Source organism: Arvicola amphibius, chromosome 7 (assembly GCF_903992535.2).
Source record: "Arvicola amphibius chromosome 7, mArvAmp1.2, whole genome shotgun sequence".
Taxonomy (NCBI): Eukaryota; Metazoa; Chordata; class Mammalia; order Rodentia; family Cricetidae; genus Arvicola; species Arvicola amphibius.
The window spans coordinates 53,053,049-53,075,622 of NC_052053.1; the positions used below are offsets into that span (position 1 = coordinate 53,053,049).

At 39.9% G+C, this 22,574-nt stretch overlaps 1 protein-coding gene across 2 annotated transcripts; it reads left to right on the forward strand.

Annotated features, from left to right (window-relative positions):
• On the forward strand, positions 1-12,550 carry LOC119819151 (complement C5-like). Of its 2 annotated transcripts, none has more exons than XM_038337202.1 (9): positions 1-141; positions 2,562-2,754; positions 5,946-6,108; positions 7,199-7,269; positions 7,577-7,668; positions 10,622-10,716; positions 11,341-11,403; positions 11,739-11,936; positions 12,343-12,550. In XM_038337202.1, the coding sequence occupies exons 1-9, from the start codon at positions 62-64 to the stop codon at positions 12,420-12,422; spliced, it is 1,035 nt and encodes a 344-aa protein (XP_038193130.1). In that variant the 5' UTR covers positions 1-61; the 3' UTR covers positions 12,423-12,550. The 2 variants fall into 2 exon arrangements, with proteins under 2 accessions (XP_038193130.1, XP_038193131.1); XM_038337203.1 differs by having other exon boundaries at positions 10,622-10,704.
• Positions 12,551-22,574: the final 10,024 nt, after the last annotated feature.

Consider the following 22,574-nt stretch of genomic DNA (forward strand, 5'->3'; position numbering starts at 1 on the left):
CCCAAACTCTTCAACCCAGTTTACTTAAAAGTAGCTTCAGGAAGGTCATGCCCATGGGTTTATGCCACTTCCAGCCATGGGCCTTTGGGGAGCACTTTGCTTTTTAATTTTCCTGGGCAAAACTTGGGGACAGGAAGAAACGTAAGTAAAACGATCCATCTTCACTTTCCTGGTGTCTTAGCTGCAGTGAGTGAAAAGGAGACTCGGGGTTGTATCGATTCGACAAGAACTGCCTGCTCCCGACATAAGGAGTGGGGAGTCTCAGCTACCATGAGAGCCGTGCACACGTCTGGATTTGGTGAGCGGCTAACAACACAACTGATCCCGTGGGATGGCTACCCGTAACAATGACGGAGATGATTATTCATTTAGTAGTCAGCAAAAGTGCAGAATAAAACTGAGATAATCAATTATATTGGCAGTTATTACTTACTTGTAATCCTGTCCTTGTAAACGGTGGTATTCTCAGCAAATATCTTAGGGTTGGAAGTTAACCAAATGCTACCTCATGGAACTTATTCTTTTCTGTTGTTTGTTGTAAGATGAGGTTTCCCCATGTTGTCTAGGCTGGACTCAGATCATATGCCCACGTGAGCCTCTGCCTTCTGCCCCCTGCTAGCTGGTACTCTTGGCCTTTGTTAATAAGCAGAGCCTGCTCAGTCCACATATGACAGAAAATCCAGACAGAAGTGACTGGCCAAGGTCACACTGCTAGAAGAGAGGACTTTTACTGCGGTCTCCTGGTTAGCACATCAATTCCCCCTGTCTTTGTCACAAATGCATCTGTGGAAATACAAGTGTAAAAGAAACGTGGACTGATACCATAAGCTTGCACATGCGTCTACTCTGAGATTTCACTGCAAAGCCATGCTCACCCCTCTACCTTAGCTATTTTTATTATTCTGTTTTGACAGACAAGCAGTTGCAGCTCAGGGACATTCAGATTAAACCCTGGGACCTGGACCCTCATGATTCTTGTGCAGGGGTACTCAGAATTTTCCTGCTCTACCCCATTGGTCCATGCTATGAAAGTCTTTCCTCTCTCTGAGACCATGAGGAAGTGTGCCGTGGACAGCACAGTAGTTGATCACTTGATTGATTCAGCACATTTTTTGATCCTCATACTAGTTAGGTTTCTGCCACTGCAACAAAATACTGGTCAAGGCCACTAACAGAGGAATTAATTTTGCTCAGATGTCAGAGGTTTTAGCCCACCACCACAGGAAATGTGTGACAGCCAGAAGAGCTCCTCTGGGACAGCTCAGGAATAGAGAGAGAATGCATGCTCTCAATCTCAACTCCCTGAAACCCGGAAACCTATTGCACATCGTGGTCTAAAGGACATTGTCCTTATCCACATTCATGTGGATGGCATCCCTTAGTTAACTCTACCTGAAACCAGCATGGGCTCAACTAGTCAGATGTATTTACTAAGCTCTGGGGCATTTTCAGTCCGAAAAAGAGGACAATCAAGTCATCCATCATGACACCAACTTTGTAATGGTTTTGAGGGCAGGAGATGTTTCTAGAGCTTAAATTCTATCTGAAGAAGCAAATAAAGAATGGGTGAGGCTATGTAAATTAATGAACCGATGAAGGAACAAATGAGCCAATGAGGAATGAATGAGCCAATGAAGGAGTGAATGAGCCAATGAAGGAATGAATGAGCCAATGAACAAAGGAATGAGCCAATGAGTAATGAATGAGCCATTGAAGGAATGAATGAGCCAATGAACAAACGAATGAGCCAATGAAGGAAGGAATGATTCAATTAAGGAACGAATGAGCCAATGAAGGAGTGAATGAGCCAATAAACAAACAAATGAGCCAATGAAGAAATGAATGAGCCAATGAAGGAACGAATGAGCCAATGACTGACGAATGAATATGAAGGGAGTTTCCGGAATGTGATGAAAGCAACAGGACAGCACAGAGACTGAAGTCCCATGTTTATGATTATGCAAGGATAAGGTTCTCTGACAATGTTGATGTGCATATAGAGCCTGGAGGAAAAGAGGGGACTCAGTGCACATGTCTGCAGAGAAAACAGAAACGACCCTAGTTATACGTTCCTGTGCAAGCTCAAGCTTCCTGTGCACTCTCAGCTTCTGAGAGTGCAGAGAAAATACACAAGATGAAATTTCCTCTCATGCACAGACTGCGTTACTGATGGCCCAATATGGACCAAAGTTCATCTGAAGGGAAGCTCCACTGCCAGAATTAAAACTATGTATTTATATGTGTATGGAGGGAGGTAGGCATGCCCATTACACTGCAGACGTGAGGAGGTCAAAGGGCACCTTTTTCTTTGTTTGTTTTTTGTTTTTTTGAAACAGGTTTCTCTTTAGCTTTGGAGCCTGTCCTGGAACTAGCTCTGTAAATCAGGCTGGCCTCAAACTCAGAGAAACACTTTCCTCTGCCTCTTGAGTACTGGGATTAAAGACATGTGCCACCACTGCCTAACCTATGTTTTTAAAATTAATCTTCAGTGAAAGAAAAAATATCAAAAGTATAAGAAAACCTGCATAATGAACAAAACTTTTCTTTTACTGTTTCGACAGCTTTGTCATTTCAGCACCTAAAGCATTCCATGTCGGAGCACCTGAAATTGTTGTAATTCAAGCCCATGGCTACAGCAAAGCATTTGATGCAACAATCTCTATAAGAAGTTATCCTGATAAAAAAGTGACCTACTCTTCAAGCTATGTTAATTTATCTCCAGAAAATAAATTCCAAAACTTGACACTATTAACAGTATGTACTTATTCCTTTTCTTTAACATTTTTTTGGGTAAAATTTGTGCAAAACTTGAGCCGTGGTAAAATTGTAGTCGTTACTGTTGCTCCATAGCCGTGTGGTTCTGAGACGGAACAGGGGGAAGTATTGAGTGAAGCACCAAATGTAGTAATGTGCTGCAAGAGGCCTGCTTTTCGTCCCGCCCGGCTCCTGCATGGCTAGCTTATGCCCTGAAATAACAACACACAAACTTTATTCATTTAAACACTGCCTAGCCCATTAGTTTCAGCCTCTTACTCACATCTTGACTAACCCATATCTAATAATCTGTGTAACACCACGAGTGGTCTCTTACAAGGAAAGATTCAGCATGTCTGACCTGGTGTCTGGCTCCATTGCGTCTGTCTCAGAGAGGAGAGGCATGGTCTGCCCGAGGCATCTGCCTCACTCCCAGCATCCTGTTCTGTCTACTTCACCCACCTATGTTCTAACCTATCAGGCCAAGCAGTTTCTTTATTAATTAACCAATGAAATCATCAGATAGATAGAAGACACACCTACATCAACCAAATACTGTGCAGAAAATTACATTTGATTTTGAGCCAAGTGTGCCATGCCCACATCTTTAAAAATAAACTATTCTCTGTGAAAATGTTTGGAGATGAACAGGAAATATCTTGAGGTGAATTAGAAATGGGGAACTGCTAACTGAATATGCACACGGGTTGTTGAGTATTTGCTAAAGCTCAGTATTCCCCAGTTGCACACAGAGTTCCCATGCTGGGGGACTGCTGACTGCTGCAGCCAGCAACTCTCACTGAACACACACAAGGGGTAGAAAGGACAAACTGGTAAAAAAAAAAAACTGCCGTTCATTGAGACATTTATGTTCAGACTGGTTAGAAACTTCTTTATTTTGTGCATGGTCATTGTGGGTACCAATGGGTTTCGTAAAGACAAATTCCTACAAGTGTGCCATGTTCTTTGACAGCCTCACCCCACCTCATCCACTCTCCCTTTTCTCATTCTCCTCTTATGTCACGTGTGTGTATGTACACAATCTTTGTGTCATGTGTGCACAGTGACAGAAAAGACTCAATATTTTGCTTTTCAGTCTGGCTTCTTTCACTTTCTATGGAGACCTCCAGTTACATCCATTTACTGGCAGTTTTGTCCTTTGTCTCCATAGCTTGGGAGTCATGAATAGTGCAATGATGAGGATGATGAATAGTGCAAGCATCTCTTACCGCATTGGCTTTTATCCCTCCTGGTAGATACCCAAGTGCTGCAGCTGGACCAGAGGCAGCTCTATTTTTAGGAATTCCCACACTGATTTTCCTTGTGCCTGCACCAGTTTTCACTCCTCTAGCATTGCATAAGGTTTCCCTGCCCCTGCATCTTCCCTGGCGTTCTTGGTTTTGTTACCGTTCTCAGTGATAGCTGTTCCTCCTGCAGTGAGAGGAAATCCCAGTGTCATTGGCGCTTTCCTGATGGTGAGGATTTCCAATGTCCACCAGTCCTCTGTGCTTCTCTGCTTATGAACTGTGTGATCGTTTCATTAGCCAATTTATTGCCTAGCTTGTTTGGAGTTTTGTTTGTTTTAGTACTGAGTTTTAAAAGTTCTTTATTCTAGAAATAATTTGTCTCAAAGAAGCTAACATTTTATTATGATGTCAGACTATGAAGGGATTTTGACAAAACTAATTTATTATTATTGTTCCTACAGTGGTTTTAGTTAGTTTTCTTGCTTGGTTATGTTTATGAGACAGATTCTTACCATGTAGTCCTCAATAGACTTGAAAACAAGATCCTCCTGCCTTAGTTTCTGTAGTGCTATACTGTGCTATTACGACTATTATTATTATTTACTGTTTTCCAGACAAGGCTTGGAAGGAACAATCTAGAGTAGGCGATGATACTGCCACCTTCGTAGATATAGTGTCATTGCCAGAACTGATTATCCGAGTCCAGCAAGACACTTTGACATACAAGATAGTAATCTTTGCCTGTAACAATATTCTAATCGCTGTGGCTGGTCAGGGAATAGCTATGTAGACCAGGCTGGACTAGAACTCGCAGAGATCTGCCTTCCTCTGCCTCCCAAATGCTTGGATTAAAGACATGTACCACTACAGGCTCATTGTTATTTTTTACAATTTCCTTTTAATGGGTATTTTGCCTACATGTGTATTTGGACACCACAGCATGCAATAACAGAGGAGAGAACAGGAAGTAGGATTCCTGGAACAGGAATCAGGTGATTTGAGCTGCCACGTGGGTGATGTGAACTGAACTTTGTCCTCTGCAAGAGCCACCAGTGCTCTTAACCTCTGAGCCCTGTCTCCAGTGTCTCTTTAAAATTATGCAGTGCACAAGCTCAGTTTTGCAGCTCAGTGGTTGTAGCGAGGAGCAGCTGACAGGCCTGCTCTTTGTCCCACCCAGCTCCCGACTGCCTAGCTCCTGCACAGCTAGCTTTTCCCCAGAAATAACAACACACAAACTGTATTCACTTAAACACTGCCTAGCCCATTAGTTTCAGCCTCTTACTGGCTAACTCTCTCTTACTTTAACCCATATTTACTAATCTGTGTAGCACCACAAGGTGGTCGCTAACCGGGAAAGATTCAGCATGTCTGACCTGGTGGCTGGCTTCATGGTGACTGTCCCAGAGAGGAGAGGCAGGGCAATTGTCTGAGCCACCTACCTCACTTCCTTCTTCCTGTTCTGTCTACTCCACCCACCTGAGGACTGGCCTATTAAATGGGCCAAGGCAGTTTCTTTATTAACAAATGAAATCAACACAAACAGAAGACTCTCCCACATCAGGTGGTGGTGACACACGCCTTTAAACGCAGCACCTGGGAGGCAGAGGCAGGTGGATCTCTGTGAGGTCAAGGTCAGCTTGGTCTACAGGAATTAGTTCCAGGACACCTCCAAAGATACACAGAAACCCTGTCTCAAAAAACCAAAAACCAAAACAAACCAAAAAAAAAAAACAAAGAAAAAGCAAGAACAAGTTCAATTTTGGTCTTACAGTCTGCTGTGGTTTGGTCTCTACAGTGTCAGCACGCGTTATGACTTCACAATCACACTTTCTTTTTTTTTTTTTTGGTTTTTTTTTCGAGACAGGGTTTCTCTGCAGCTTTTTTAGAGCCTGCCCTGGAACACAATCACACTTTCACACGTGATGTTGGTTTGCTGCTTTTCAGATTCAGGACAAACAGTTGTCTGCAGGACAAAGCTCATTGTCATATGTGTATTTGGAAGTCGTGTCAAAGCATTTTTCAAAATCTGAAGAAAGGCCAATCCTCTATGACAATGGCTCTCTCTTCGTCCACACCGACAAGCCTGTGTACACTCCACAGCAGCACGGTAGAGTATCTGATGCTTCTTCCAAGGGAGAATGACATAAAGATGTGAAACTTTGAACATCTGAAATTGAGTGGAGACCAGTTTCTACTTAACTCAAGAGAAACTCAGATCCTATTGACTTTTATATTCTCACATAGAATTTTCACTTGTAATTTATAATGGAATTAGTAAATAAATAACATAACCAATGATTACTTTATCTTTCCTGTCAGAGAATTGATTCATCAAAAATAGAGAAGACATGATTGCAAATACAATTTTGGCACTGGGAAATAGTTTATCTTAAGATCTTCTTTGTAAAACAATCTTGGATTCAGTAGTTAGTCACAAGGATGGAAAAAGAACCCCTATGTAAAAAATTAGACCTCTGGCAGAGACTGAAGTACATCACAGAAGTGCCCAAGTGCTGATTGTCCATGGCGAGTCACCTCAGAAAGTGTCTGTTACCATGGTTTCATATTTATAGTTTTCCTGTTGAGGGGAAAGACACTGGTACTGAGGAAAGTCTTTATTTCCCCTCAAGAACTGCAAATAAGACATAGGAAAAGTCAACATTGCTTGCAAAACCTTCTGTCTTTCCCCTGCTACTTGCCATCTCTGGACAATTAGAGATGCTTTTATCGAAGATGTACATTGCAGGAAAAAGTGGTATATTATGCTTTCATTCAACCTACAGCGGAAATTACTCTTTAGTATAATGAAATTACCAATAAACGAAGGACTAAGTACTGGACTAACTAATTGTATACTATTCAAATGTTTCCAGCAAGTTGAACATAAGTGCTTTCATAAGTTAAATTTCCTGTTCACTATAAGTAAATCTCGAGGACTTATGTTAAAATGAAAGAATCTTTAGCAATATATATGTATACCAACAACTTTCTTTTAAATATGAGTTTTTATCTAAGGGCTATATTTGGTTTTTAACAAGATTTATCTCATTGAAGATTTTTTTAGAATATATATATTATTAATCTTTGACAGTGTCACTCACTGTATCTTAAATCATTTTCACCTTGATGATGTTTGTTTCAAAACTCAGAATAGTCCTTGCTCAACAAGGTTTTTGATGATATCACTTCTTCTGCAGTAAAGGTTGGTGTCCTTTCGCTGGGAGATGCGTTGGAACCAGTTACACGGGAAACTGTCTTAACTTTCATAGTAAGTATGTGCTTAGTCCTGTGATGCTTCCCTCACAGACGGATGCACCCAGCAGGGCTGTTCCCGTGTGAGAGCTTTCTTGTCACATGAACAAACTCTTCCTGAGTGCTTGCTTGCCTTTCTGCTTCTCCATCCAGAGTTGAAGCAGGGCAGCTCCTCCCTGCACAGCATCATCTCCTTACAAACCTGGCCTCCAGCACTGTGGCCAAGATAAATCTCTAGTCTTCCAAAATTACCTGGTCATGGGTATTACTTTGTAACAACGAAAAATGACCTAAGGCGGGCATGTTTTCTTATTTCTCTAAAGGACCCTGAAGGATCAGAAGTTGACAAGGTACAAGGAAACAATCTTACTGGAACTGTGTCTTTTCCTGACTTCCAGATTCCTTCTAACCCCAAGTATGTAAAAATGTTTATTAATAACCTTTTTTTCTGAAAAAAAAAACCACCTGGAACTTTTTGTTGTGGGGCAGAGGAAAGGTTAAGTGAGCACCTGCTCTGACCACGGGCAGCGCACATGTGGCTATGTGAAGCCTTCCATAGGATGGTAGAAGTTAGGCCCACTTCTCAGCAAAAGAGAAATGAATCCCAGATACCAGAGCACTGCCCAGCATACCAGGACTCTCAGATTTCCAGCACACCTTCAAAAGAGAATCCCTTACAGGTAGGTATTACCAGCCAGCCTCAGCAGATAGCAAAACCCTGTTTCAATAAATAAATACACAGAACACACACACAGAGACACACACACACACACACAGAAAGAGAGAGAGAGAGAGAGAGAGAGAGAGAGAGAGAGAGAGAGAGAGAGAGAGAGTGCCCAAAATTTCCCACCTATTATTTTTATAATAGGTTATGGTCTATTCGGAGAGCATTTATGCCTGGCAGGTGTAGAGATTAAGTCAAAACGTGTGTGTGTGTGTGTGTGTATGTGTGTGTGTGTATGAAATTTGTTCTATTTGGGTTCATATGCAAGGATTTAAGACCATGTTCTTACAGAGGTTTATAAAGTACATGTTTAATGAGCACTACTTGTGTGTGGAACTCACAATAAGAGAGCAAGCTGCCAAATAGAAGTCAAGTGCTCACAATCCCTGCTCTCAAGGAACATGGAGCAGGATGTCTATGACAAGGGCAGCTATACTATACTGTACTATACTGTACTGTTCTTTACTGTGCTGTACTATATTGTTCCATACTATACTGTACTGTACTATATTGTACTGTACTGTACTGTACTTTATGGTACTGTACTATACTACACTATACTATACTGTACTCTATTATACTCTACTATTTTTTACGGTACTGTACTATTCTATACCATACTATACTGTACTGTACTATACTCTATTGTTCTTTACGGTTCTGTACTATACTATACTGTACTCTATTATACTCTACTATTTTTTATGGTACTGTACTATTCTATACCATACTATACTGTACTGTACTATACTCTATTGTTCTTTACGGTTCTGTACTATACTATACTGTACTCTATTATACTCTACTATTTTTTACGGTACTGTACTATTCTATACCATACTATACTGTACTGTACTATACTCTATTGTTCTTTACGGTTCTGTACTATACTATACTGTACTGTATTATACTATAACGTACTGTACTATTCTGTACTATACTATTCTATACTATACTGTACTATACTATACTGCACCACACTATACTGTACTATACTATTCTGTACTATGCTATACTATACTGTACTATACTATTCTGTACTATTCTATACTACACTGTACAGTACTATACTATCCTATAGTATACTATACATTACTATACTATACTGTACTGTACTATACTATACTATACTACACTATACTATACTGTACTGTACTATACTATTCTATACTACACTATACTCTACTACACTATACACAGCTACCACAGACATTTCCAGTAGAAACACTTTAGAGTCACTTGTCCTGCGTCCTCTCTAAGGGAAATTGTGTTTGGCTCATTTTGAAAACATTTTCTGAAAATCGTAGACTGAAGTTGGGAGGCTGAAATAATCTGGATGATTTAAAATTATACAATTTCTTAAAATGCCATAGGCTCCCTAGTGCAGAATCGAGTCTGCTATGTTATGATTCTGATTTCCCAGACGTCACTTCGTGCCAGCTGTCCACGCAGATCACTGGACTCCATCATGACTCCACTCTCCTGTCTTAGCAGCTTGGCCCCTGTTGTCCTCTATGCCCAGAACCCATTCTCCTTTATAGTGCTCTTCTCTGGGACATGGGAAAATGGCGCTTCGTGCAAATGCCATCCCTGGATACGGCGTAGCGTCCGCTTCGCTCTCTACCTCCTGTCCTGTGTATTTTCTCTTCTTCTCCATGTCTTATTCATTGTTTCTTTATCACCCCTCCCCATGTTAGACCCCAGGCTCCTTAAGATCAAGGCCCTGTCCATAGTGTTCATTTTAGCTCAGCAATTCAGCATCCTCGGTCCTTGGTTAAATACCTGTTGAGCAAGGACAATAGTCATGGCAACCGTGCTATCTCCTCCGTTGATCGCGTCCCTTATCTGCATGGTGGATATGGTTTTTCTTTTCCCCCAGTGATGTGCAGTAACTCGTGTGAATCAAATCTGCTCAGAAAAGGTGTGAGAATCTGAACTGGTGTGGACTGTTTGCTATAAAGTCTGCGGTTCTTCTGTCTTGATCTTTTTAAATCTCAGGGTAGTACTCACTGATTTCTTTCCTTCTTTGGTTTTGAGTATTGGCCTTTGATCTTTCAAGACAGAGTTTCTCTGTGTATCCCTGACTGTTCTCACTCTGTAGACAGGCTCAACTTGAACTCAGAGATCCACCTCCAAAGTCCTGGGATTAAAGGCATGAGCTACCACTGCTTAACCTTACTAAATTTTTTGGATGAAGGTTGTTTGACAGGTTGTTTTATTCTTTAAAACAAGCCATGCTTGTGTGATTTACCTCACTGACATGCCATCTTTCCAGACACATTATTATCAATTTTTGTACTATATTGTGATTTTAACATAAATTCCTGGATTAATTTAATTCTGAAATTGTCATCCGTTCTCCAAACAAAATTGTGATATTTAAGCAAAATATGTAGGAAAAGAAGATGATATAAAAAACTAATTGTTAAATAATTTATTTTATTTTTGAAATGTTCAGTTATTTCTATGTATTTTTGAAATGTCTTTCCTCCAAACTTTTACTTAGGGTGTGTGTGTGAGTGTGTGTGTGTCAAATAAACACACACATATTTTTACCTCCTCAAAACATAAATTACTAGAGTTCCTCTTGATAAATTAAAACTCTTTGTTGCCCTCCATGATTTCAAACATCTGGCTTCCACAGATATGGCAGATGGACGATTCAGGCTAAATATAAAGAAGATGCTTCTACCAACGGAACGACACACTTTGGCGTCAAAGAACATGGTAATCTTCAATGTAAGACATACTTATAAAACGTTAGTTTTTTCCCAGTTATTCTTTTCAGTAATGTAGCTGATGAAAACTGCTCCCAGGTAGGGATGAGGCCCTGGGACAGGGTGGTGGGAAGTCCTGGTTGGGTATCTGGCTAAGGAGTCAGCACCTTTTAGAGGTTGTTAGAGGGCCACAATGATGTGGAAGAGAATACTGTCATGGGACTGTTTTAGAAAGCTTTTATGCCTTCCACACCACCTTCAAAGCCTACAATATAAATCTCATGCCAATAAGTGATAGGCAGCAAGAACTGAAAATTCAAGGTACTCTAATGCTTTGGTGACTGTTCAGGAGTCTGAGGTCAGCTTACCTATTATTCCCGAGGAAGCCAGCCGGCCCTTGTGGATTTGTGTTCTTCATAACAGAAGTGGTACAGTCCCCAGGAGAGCCTGGCTTATGGAAAATCTTTCTAGGCTTACGATTTTGCAAAAAAATAAACAATTAACCATGAGTCAAATAGGTAAGACAACAAATGATTAAGTTGACAAGAGTATTATGAGTCATATTGCAGGGAAAGCTCTATTTTTAAGTAATATAACATCAGTATGACACTGACCACTCTCCCTCACTCCGTTCTCCTGCTCACAGATGAAGCCCAAGGCATGAGTCTTCCGTCAACAGATTACCTGGAACAGAAAATAACAGAACAAGGTAGACCACAAGTTGTATAGTACTGTGGTTACTACATTCAAGACCAGCCAGCAGAAGACATGGGGTTTCCCTAATTGCAGTGCAGAGGGCGGGGAAAAGATGCTTGTGGAGGTTTAGTTCACCCCTCTAATGATCCTTCACACAAACTCAGGATTTCATTGGCCAGATCCTTACCCCAAACAAAGCAGTTCTTTATTATTTCCTAGCCTAAAACTATCTAAAATGTTTGTTTACCCTGAGTATCTGGTGAGGGAGTCCTTTGATGGTAGAGAAATTGACGCTTGAGATCCCTATGACTGTTGGTGGTAAGGACACGCGTATTGACATCGTTTCAGCTGCTACATACAAACATCCGGTGGTAAAGAAGTGTTGTTATGACGGAGCCAGACCTAGTGCCTATGAAACCTGTGAGCAGCGAGCAGACCGTGTGAAAACAGGCCCAAACTGTGTCAAAGCCTTCACTGTCTGCTGCACCATGGCAACCCAGATCAGAGATAATGACACCTTTAAAGGTCTCATCCTTGGCCATGATGGTAGGTATTGTATTTTCTATCGGAACCTTCCAAAGTCTGGGTAACTGTGTAAATTAACTTCTCCAAGAAAAGCAGTTTTCATGTCCTATTTACAATTAGAAAGGCAGATAACTTGTAATGCCCTGAAGGAAACCTTGTTATGTATTTGGGGAACTGGAAACAGGATTGCACACTCAGAGAACACTAGTCCAGAGCCAAGACTCAGTGTCATGAAGGCAATCTCACTATGCAGACTCGAAGGAGATTGAGTATCTCCAGGTGTTAAAATGCAATGACTCTGTAACATTAGAGTTACCAAAAATTGAAATCTTATTTCAGTCTCAGCATTAGTAAATTTTTCAGGATTAAAGTACATTTTTAATGTTTCCAAAATTTTAAGGACTCTCATTCATATATTTTCTTTAAGGAATCCAGTGGAGTCTGGATGTACAGGTGCAGCCCTTTAATCACAGCACTGAGGAGGTGGAGACAAGCAGATCTCCATGAGTTCCATGCCAGCATGGTCTACAGAGTCAACTTGAGGACAATCTCCAAATCAACAGAGAAATCCTGTCTTAAAGAAAACAAAAATAAATAAATTAAATAGAGATAAAAGAAAAGAAAACAACCAGAAAGAAGCCTTCTTATTTTACTTTTAGTATTTTTCCTTTTCAATTATATCTTTATTTGGGAGATTATGGTATGATCATATTTTCTGCTTTTCCTTTGCTTTCTCCAAACAGCCTATAAATCCCTCCTTTCTCTCTTTCAAATTCATGCCCTCTTTCTCATTCATCGTTATTACATTCATATGTGTATTTATGCATATATTCCTAAATATAACCTTCTCAGTCTATATATTTACATATAACTTTAAGGAAGGACCAATTGTCATTGGATGACCAGTGCTCTTCCCTGGGGAAGACTCTCCCGCAGCCAGCGTTCCTTAGTTACCCGTAATTCCTTCAGTAGCATGGAGGCCTCAGGGTCTTTATTCCTGTACTCTAGCATGTCTATTGTTGTTGTCCTTGTTCAGCTCACATTTAGGGTCCATGTCGATGAGACTATGTAGGGATGTGGGATTCCCCTCTGTATGCTATAAATAGGTTTTATTGCTATTGGTTAATAAAGAAGCTGCTTTTAGCCAATAGCTTAATAGAATATAGCCAGGCTAATATATATATATATATATATATATATATATATATATATATATATATATATATATCCATCCAAACAGAAAAGAATATACCTTTTTCTCAGCACCTCATGGAACCTTCTCAAAAATTGATCACAACTTGGTAACAAAACAAACCTCAACAAATTGAAAAAAACTGGAATAATATAATGTACCTTATCAGATCACCATGGTTTAAAACTAGAAGTCACCAGCAATACTAATACCAAAAACCCCACAAACACATGGAAATTAAACAATGCTAATCTGAATCATCAATGGGTCAAAGAAGAAATAAAGGGAGAAATTAAAGACTTCCTAAAATTCAATGAAAATGATGACACAACATACCCAAATTTATGGGACGCAATGAAAACAGTGTTAAGAGGAAAGTTCATAACACTAAAGGCCTACATAAAGAAGCTGGATAAATCCCATACTAATGAATTAACAGAACATTTGAAAACTTTAGAACAAAAAAAAAGCAAAGTCACCTAAGAGAACTAGACGGCAGGAAATAATCAAAGTGAGAGCTGAAATCAACAAAATAGAAAAGGAAACAATACAAAGAATCAATGCGACAAAGGGTTGGTTCTTCAAGAAAATCAACAAAATAGACAAACCTTTATCCAAACTAACCAAATGCAAGAGAGAATATGCAAATTAATAAAATCAGAAATGACAAGGGGGACATAACAACAGACACGGAGGAAATCCAGAGAATCATCAGATCATATTTCAAAAACCTGTACTCCACAAAATTGGAAAACTTAAAGGAAATGGACAAGTTTCTGGATAAATATTACTTATCAAAATTAAGTCAACACCAGAGGCAAATTAAACAGACCTATAACTGCTGAAGAAATAGAAACAGTCATCAAAAATCTCCCAACCAAAAAAATCCCAGGACCAGATGGTTTCAGCTCAGAATTCTACAAGACTTTCAAAGAAGAACTAATTATTCCACACAATAGAAACAGAAGGAACATTGCCAAACCCTTTTTAAGAAGCTACAATTACATTGATACCCAAACCACAGAATGACATTAGTAAGAGAGAGAATTACAGACCAATCCTACTCATGAACATTGACACAAAAATGCTAATAAAATATTGGCAAATTGAATTCAAGAATACATCAGAACCATCATCCATCATGATCAAGTTGGCTTCATCTCACAGGCGCAGGGATGGCTCAACATACAAAAATCTGCCAACGTAATCTACCATATAAACAAGCTGAAAAGTAAAATCCACATGATCATCTTATTAGATGCCGAAAAGGCTTTTAGCAAAATACAGCATCCCTCAGGATAAAGGTCTTGGAGAGAGCAAGGATACCAGGAACATACCTAAACATAATTAAGGCAATATACAGCAAACCAATAGCCAACTCAAGCTAAATGGAGAGCAATTCCCAGCGATTCCACTGAAATCAGGGACAAGACAAGGTTGTCTACTCTCTCCATATCTATTCAATATAGTTCTTGAGGTCCTAGCTAGAGCAATAAGACACCAAAAGGAGATCAAGGGGATACAAATTGGAAAAGAAGAAGTCAAACTCTCAGAGTTTGCTGATATGATAGTTTATATAAGTGATCCCAAAATTTCTACCAAAACTTCTACAACTCATAAACACTTTCAGCAATGTAGTAGGATACAAGATTAACTCAAAAAAAATCAGTAGCCCTCCTGTACACAAATGATAAAAGGGCTGGGGAAGAAATCAGAGAATCAACACCCTTCACAATAGCCACAAACAGCATAAAATATCTCAGAGTAACTCTAACCAAACAAATGGAAGACTTGTATGACAAGAACTTTAAATCTTTGAAGAAAGAAATTGAAGAACACACCAGAAAGTGGAAAGATCTCCCATGCTCTTGGGTAGACAAAATTAACACAGTAAAAATGGCAATCTTATCAAAAGCAATCTACATATTAGATGCAATGCACAACCAAATCCCAGCAAAATTCTTCAAAGACCTTGAAAGTGTTTCACATTTCTTATGTACTTTTTACACTTTCCATCTGAGCCCATCATAGCTGCATAAAAGAGTTAATTTCTCTAATTATTGTGTTGTGTTTGTATGCATAGGTGTATACATGTATGTGTAGGTGGTATACGATATGTTCATGTAGGTGTGCATACACAGATGGATGTGCAGTCGCACATGTGGATGAAGATATTGCATGTCCTCCTCAGTTACTCCCCACTTTATCTTTTGAGACAGGATCTCTCACTGACCCTGGAGCTCCCTGATGTGGCTGGGCCACCTGGACAGTGACCTCCAGGGATCCTGTGCCCCTGCCTCTCCAGGGCTGGGAATGCAGATGTGCACGGCTGTGCCCCACATTAGCATAGGTACTAGGAATCCAAATGCAGGTCCTTGGCTTGTACAGCAAACACTTTACCCACAGAGTGTCTCCCTTCTACTATTTTCTCTAATGTAAAGAGGCCATTTAAAAGATATTAGGGATTATTTAGGGTCATAAAAGTCAAGTTTAGCTCTATAAACCTGTTTTCTCTGACTAATGTTCTTTAAAGGACAGCATGGTAATCTTCAATTTTAGTTCAAATTCCTTGAATCTTTTACTTAGGAAAATAAGCGGAGATCTAACTGCATGGAATATTTAACTGTTAAACCCAGAAGACGGTGCTCACGACACTGTGGCTGTCACAGCGAATGCTGACACGCTGCCCAGGGAGAGCTGAAGACTCAACAGCATACACTGCTGTGTGCCACCATGCTGCCTAGGTGCCCAGATGTCTGTAACCCTGAATCAATTCACCACAAATGATCAGATGTGCCAGCAGACCATGGGAGCCTCTAAAATCATACTGTACCTGTAAATACGTGTCAAAAGCAGAATAATTATATCAATAAAAGTTATTACCCATATTGAGACATTTTCAGATCAAATCTTTCCCATGTTGCTTACATCTTAGTTATCTATTTATATCCCTTGACCAATTATTTATACTCAGCAATTTATTCCTATTCTTCCCCACCTTCATTTTTATTTTCTCTGCAGTTGTTTACATCAAGATCAATTTCTTTTATGTAACTTTTATTTTAAGACAGCTTCAGTTAAGTTTTTGTTTTTCATTTAATTTCTGTCTTTGGGGACTTTAGCTGTTAGTTGTTTTAATTTTTGACCATAATAATTTAATACATATAGCCTGGGGTCTCTAGGTTCTAGGATTTTGAGGTTTGGTGGGATGGAATGCCTGTTAGTGGGAAGAGCTTGACTGACCTTCGTTTAATCCCTAGACTAATAAATAAATTAAAGCTTATATTCTTAAACATCTTGCTGATAGCATGTTTTCTATGTAGAGTTCCCTGATTTCCTGTTTTGTTGTATGTGTTTCTCAAGAATGTTCATTATGAATCAAACCAACAATGAAAGCATATCTCTTATAGCAGCAAGCAAAGGACATAGAAGTGAACCCAATTTCTTTAGTATCAGAACATTATGTGGGATGAAGCCATGCATGGTAGATAACCCTTGGAGTGGTTCCTACGGAAATGGAATTCAGATAAAATTTGATGCTCACAATGTGTTGTTTCCTGGTTGTGGTAGGTATTATTCTACACATAAATGACATCAATGAATAAGGAAAGCTAGCACGTGGAAAAGACAGCCTGTCCATGCAGGTGCATCAAATGTCTGCTGTTTAAGTGATCCTTTCATGATGGGAACTTAAGCTAATCACATTCTGTTTAGGGTTTGTCCCCCTGGGGCCACAGAAAACAAATGAAAGATCCAGGGCGCTTGCCCCTTTCTCTTTTTCTTCCCTGCGCTCCTGGTTTTCAGGGGATCTTTGGTGGTGTAAGTTTCCTCTTTTTCCCCAATTATTAAAAACTAAATCTTTTGTATTAAAATGGTCTGGTTATTTATCAATCGACCATGCCCCTTCACTTTCAATAAATTACATAGCATCAGTGTGCTTCTCCAGCAGGGAAGACCAGGACAAACTAGAGAAGCAGTTACCTGATTTTGTTGCACGATAAGCTGAAATCGTATAATTTTAACAACTTGGGCACTTTCTCAATCTTCCCTTTTGGAGTAGAGTAGGAATAAAATACCATAACTTTAATATTTCTCACAAACTCTCTGTGTACTACTTGGAAACACATGAATAGATATTTTACATCACATATTCCATGGCATAAAGTACAAAACACAAATGCATTCATCAGGGGCTGCTGTGTCACTCAGAACCCTGCTGTCACCCTAGAGAGTCACTGGTAGACTCCAGTAGACACAATTAGTCAGTCTCCTTGAGGCACTGTCATGGTGACCCTCAGTGAAAGATAAAACTTCATACTAAGAAACTCAAAATATTCAACATAAATTCCCCCAGCATAGCTGCCTTCTCCTGTTTTCTTATTTCCTTGAAAAAATTGCCTTCTCCTTCAAAACCAGGTGCTGTTGTATATAATCTCACCCTGATTCCCTTCTCCAGGGCTCTCAATTTCCTCTCTCCTAAATGTATACCTCAAAGTTAGATTCAGTCACCTTATATGCCATATGCCTCATGGATGAACTACATCCAAAGTGTGGCAGGAAGCAATGTGGCCATAGCAGTGAATTAGATAAATTTACCCCACTGCATAGACCTTATATATGTTTTGCATAGATTGCAATGTTTTGGTTTTAGTTATACTACAGAATTTAGCAACATAGACAGAGCCAACCAACAACATAGCAGGATATCGGCACATAAACAGATATATAGAAGACTGGAGTAGAGGACGCAGAAATAAATGCATGGAGTTACAGCTGTTTGATACTAGACAGAAGTTCCAGAATGTATGTTGGAGAAGACAGCCTCTCTAACAAATGGTATAGGAAAAGCAATATGTCCGCTAGAAGAATGAAACTAGATTCCATCTCTCAACATGTGGAGAAATCAATTCAGACTTGAAAATTTGAATACTAGCGAAAAACATAGAGGAAATACTTTAAGATCTAGATCTAGACAAGGACGTTCTGAATAGAAAATAAGATCAAGAGTTCAAAAATGGCCTTGCATGAAATGAAAAAATTGCACAACAGGCTTTGGAGATGACTTCATGAGCAGACACATCTGCTCTGTCAGCATGGGGAGCTAAGTGTAAGTCTGTAGCATTCTTGTCGGTTTTGCTGTTGCTCTTTTGTTTCCTGTTGTTGTTCTTTTTTGTTTTTAAAGCCAATGTGGTTGTTCAAATGGAAATGGCTGCCATAGACCCATAAGGATTGACACCATTAGGAGGTGTGGCCTTGGTAGGTATGGCCTTATTGGAAAAAGGGTCACTGGAAGTAGGCTTTGAGATTCAGATGCTCCAACCAGGCTCAGTTTTACTCTCTCTTCCTGCTGCCTACCAATCCAGATGTAGAACTCTCAGCTACTTCTCCAGCACCATGTCTGCCTGCATGACACCATGATACCTACCATGAGGATAATGGACTAAGCCTCTGAAGTGGAAGCCAGCCTCAATCAAACGTTTTTGTTTATAAGTGTTTCTGTGGTCATGGTGTATCTTCACAGCAATGGAAACTCTAAGAGAACCATGCTGGCAATCCGTGCCTATATTCCCAGCATTAGGCGGTGGGGCAGATCCCACTGTTTAGCCAGCCTCATGGAAATGGAAGCTTACAGTGCAGTGAGTGACTCTGCTCAAGGCAGTAAGGTGCCCAGCATCCTACTCTGTCCTCCACATGTGTGTCCATGAGCTGGTGCCTCACACACTCATGTGTACACACACACTATACATATGTGTATAACATACATATACATGCACCCTATAAAGTTGCCCAAGAAGTTAAACAGCAGATTGGAGAAGTGGCATACAGAAAGAAGAGAGTCTTCACCATCCATTAGGCTCCCAGGGAATTATTACTCAGAAAGTATGACGAAATTAAAATGCCAAATCAACAATCCAACCAATAGAGGAGTAAATGAGTTAGATGCAGTTTTCAAAAGAAGTTCAAATGCCAAGAACTCCTTGCACACATGTCTATCACTGCCGAGTGAGTTCTTGAAGAGTCACAAGCCAGCATCTGTTCACCTGCACAGAATATCTATGACAGATCAAAGGACCAATTTTATTCTAGTCAAGCTTGGCGATTCTAAGAGAGGTTACAGGAGCATAGAGTGAACTGGGGGCAACTGAAGTCCCCAAAAGACCCACCTTATTGTGTGTATAGAATCAAGAAAGATACAACCCTGGAATTTCCTGAGAAATTTCCAGGCATCTCTACTAAGAGTCTCTTCTCCTCTAACAATTGTGTGTTGCTTACAAAAACTCAGAGAGGGTCCCACGAATCTGGCTTCTGGGCCAAGTTTCATGGACTTCAAGCCTTGTGAGTTTCCTTTGGTACTGATTTTTAGGAACCTCTCACTCTTCTCCAGAATGGTGCAACTTGGAGAAATGGCTACATTACCATCATCTTTAGCCATCAGGGAAATGAAAACCAAAATTACATGGAGCTTACATTTTACCAGTCAGAGTGGCCACTATCAAAAAGAGATCTGGGAGGAGGTAAAGGGACAGGGAATCAGTACCAAAGTTTCGCAAAAACTAAGAATATAACTGCCATGTGATCACCATGCAAATCCCAGATGCAAACCCAAAACAGCAAAGTCAGAATGTGAGAGAGTTTGCTGCAAGCCCATATGTGCTGCAGTAATATTAATAATGGTTGATTTCAGGGTTCAGCCTAAGTACCCAGCACTGGGTGAAGAATAAAGAGAATGGAGTATATGGACACTTTTTTGCAGAGGTTTCTGTCCCATTTGTTCCCACAGTGTTCAGTCCCAAAGAAACACAGAGAGGACTATATTAATCATAAACCGGTTAGCTTATTAGCTCAGGCTTCTTATTAACTCTTACATTCTAAGTGAACCCTAATTCTTGTTTGTGTTAGCCTCTTGGCTCAGTACCTTTTATCAGTGAGGCGTTCTCATCTTGCATTTAATTTGGGGAATCATGATTCTAGGAATTAGAGTCCATGACCATCACAGTGAGGAGCAAGACAGCAAGAAGGCAGGCATGTGCCTAACCCTGTCTCATAGAAAAAAATTAAGTTATAAATTAAAAAGAGTTACATTTTCAGCATTAATCTAAATATAATTACATTGCAAGGAGCTGCTGCTTGCTCATTTCTGGCCACCCGGCTAGTTTTGACCTGAAATAATCACACAGAAACTGTATTATTTAAACCACTGCTTGGCCCATTAGCTCTAGCTTCTTATTGGCTAACTCTTACATTTTAGTTTAACCAATTTCTATTAATCTGTCTATCACCATAAGGTCATGGCCTATAAGCAGAGTTTCAGCATGTCTATCTCAGGCTACGGCTCCATGGCATCCCCTGACTCTGCCCTTCTTTCTCCCAGCATTCAGAGCAGTCCTCCCCACCTACCTAAGTTCTGCCCTATCAACAGGCCAAGCCATTTTCTTTATTCATTAATGGTAATCACAACACACAGAGGGGACTCCCAAATCACCTCCCCTTTTCTATTTAATTACAAAGAAAGGTTTTAACTTTAACATAGTAAAATTACATATAACAAAATAGGTATCAAGCAAGAATTACAGTTACAATATTTTTATTTACTTTATCTTTTACCATAACTAAGGAAAACTATAACTATCTATCTATTCTTCAACTCCATCAAGACTCCAGAAGGATATAATATTACCTAAGTAAACAGGGAGTGCATTACAAGCAACTTCCAAAACTCTAGAAATGACAGAGACATCTCACTGCCTGGACAGTCACCCTAAGTTCTTCTGTACCATTGGAGCATCCATCTTCAGCCTACAGGCCCATAGTATCAAGCAGACTTTTCCATGGAGCAGGAAATTTTAAAGACAGTTCAGTCTCTTTCTTCTGTATTCTGTGGAATGTCTCACAAACTCATTCATGAAGCAGAAACCCCGAAGAATTATCTCACCTTTAGGCAAGTGTAGTAGTCATTTCTCTGCAGGTCCTGCATGTCCAGTGAAGCAGTCCAGGCAAGAGCAGTTTCTTGCCAAAATGACTAGCCAACTCCATAAGGAGCCTCTTTAATGCCCATCATCCTTTTGATCTCTTAGGTTCTTAAAAACATTTTAAATGCCATATTCTGTAGTCTTTGAATGGTCTTACAAATGCATATCCATCTGAAATATATCTCAATACATCTAGAAAAATCTATCATGACTACAAGTTTGACTATTATAGTTGATTATCTATTGACCTATATTTCTTATTTATTTTTTAAATGAACTACTCAATCACAATACCTTAATCTAGAGCATAAATATACATAAATAGTATTTAAAAATTTACCTTAAGTTTGTATCAAGAAACCAGGATCCATACCAATGCAAATTATTCATATCTACATCACATCCCCCCTTTAAATGTAAATAAACATTTATAGACAATATTTGGGAATATGAGCATAGTTATTTTTCTCCAAACTGCTTCCTGCTGTTTATTGGGTGAAATATTTTCTTTGTGGGGGTGTTCATAGCAACCTGTCAGGGGTTTTTGTTCCATCAAACCATTTTGATCTGGAAGATATCCACAGGTTCAAATCTTCTATGAAAACAAAAGAAAACCCTGTTTTCCAAAGCAACATATCCTTAGATCTCAAATTTCGGAATCAAGATACCTTTAGAACATATATGCTGATTTAGCTTAACAGCCCATACAATGTGAATTGGGACCACACCCTGGGATCTCTCAGTGTTATCTTTCGCACCATCACCTGGAGGGAAGTTGAGGGCAGCTCTAAACCCCTGAGCTGCAGCAAGCACCAACTCTGAACCTGCCCGACTCACTGGCCACTCGTGGCCGGCACAGGGAGAAAGATCAGAGAGAGGGCTCATTAGGATTAAGAAGTGTAGTCTTTAACTTTGGTAAACATGGCTTCCAGTTCACATGGCCACCGTTACTAAACATGGTGGTTAGGTCATCTGACCCTTAGTCAGATATGGCCCTTAGGTCATCTGACCCTTAGTTAATATGGCGGTGAAGTCACTCTTTTAACCTCTAACAAAATGGTAGAGATCACGTGGTCACTCTCAGTAAAGATGGCTGTTATGTCATCTAGCTTGCCCTTACCCAAGATGGTGCCTGCCCATGTGTTTTAAGGTACTGACAGACCACATGGGTTTTTTTTGTTTTTTTGAGTAATCATACAGATTTTAAACATACCCAATTAGCAACACACATATACAGGGCATTCAGAAACACATGTGTGTGGCTCCACCGTTTACACATTCTTTCATACATATGAAAGAGACAGGAAACATCTGAGCATAGGCAGCTAGTCTCAGGTCTGTCCACAGCTTAGCTGGAAAGAGGAACACCCCTCCCTCCAGCAAGCAGGATGGCTTTGCAATGGTGGTGACAGGGAGGAGGCAGGAAGCAAACAGAGACAGGACAAGAAGGAGAAGGAGGCACTTTGAACACAAGCATGAGATGCCTAGCCCCAAGAC

Bases quoted from the DNA above. Each gene is read 5' to 3' on its own strand.
- LOC119819151 (XM_038337202.1), top strand. From the start codon at position 62: ATGCCACTTCCAGCCATGGGCCTTTGGGGAGCACTTTGCTTTTTAATT. The intron at 142-2,561 runs GTAAGTAAAACG...CTGTTTCGACAG, and splicing joins ACTTGGGGACAGGAAGAAAC to CTTTGTCATTTCAGCACCTA. The intron at 2,755-5,945 runs GTATGTACTTAT...GCTGCTTTTCAG, and splicing joins AAAACTTGACACTATTAACA to ATTCAGGACAAACAGTTGTC.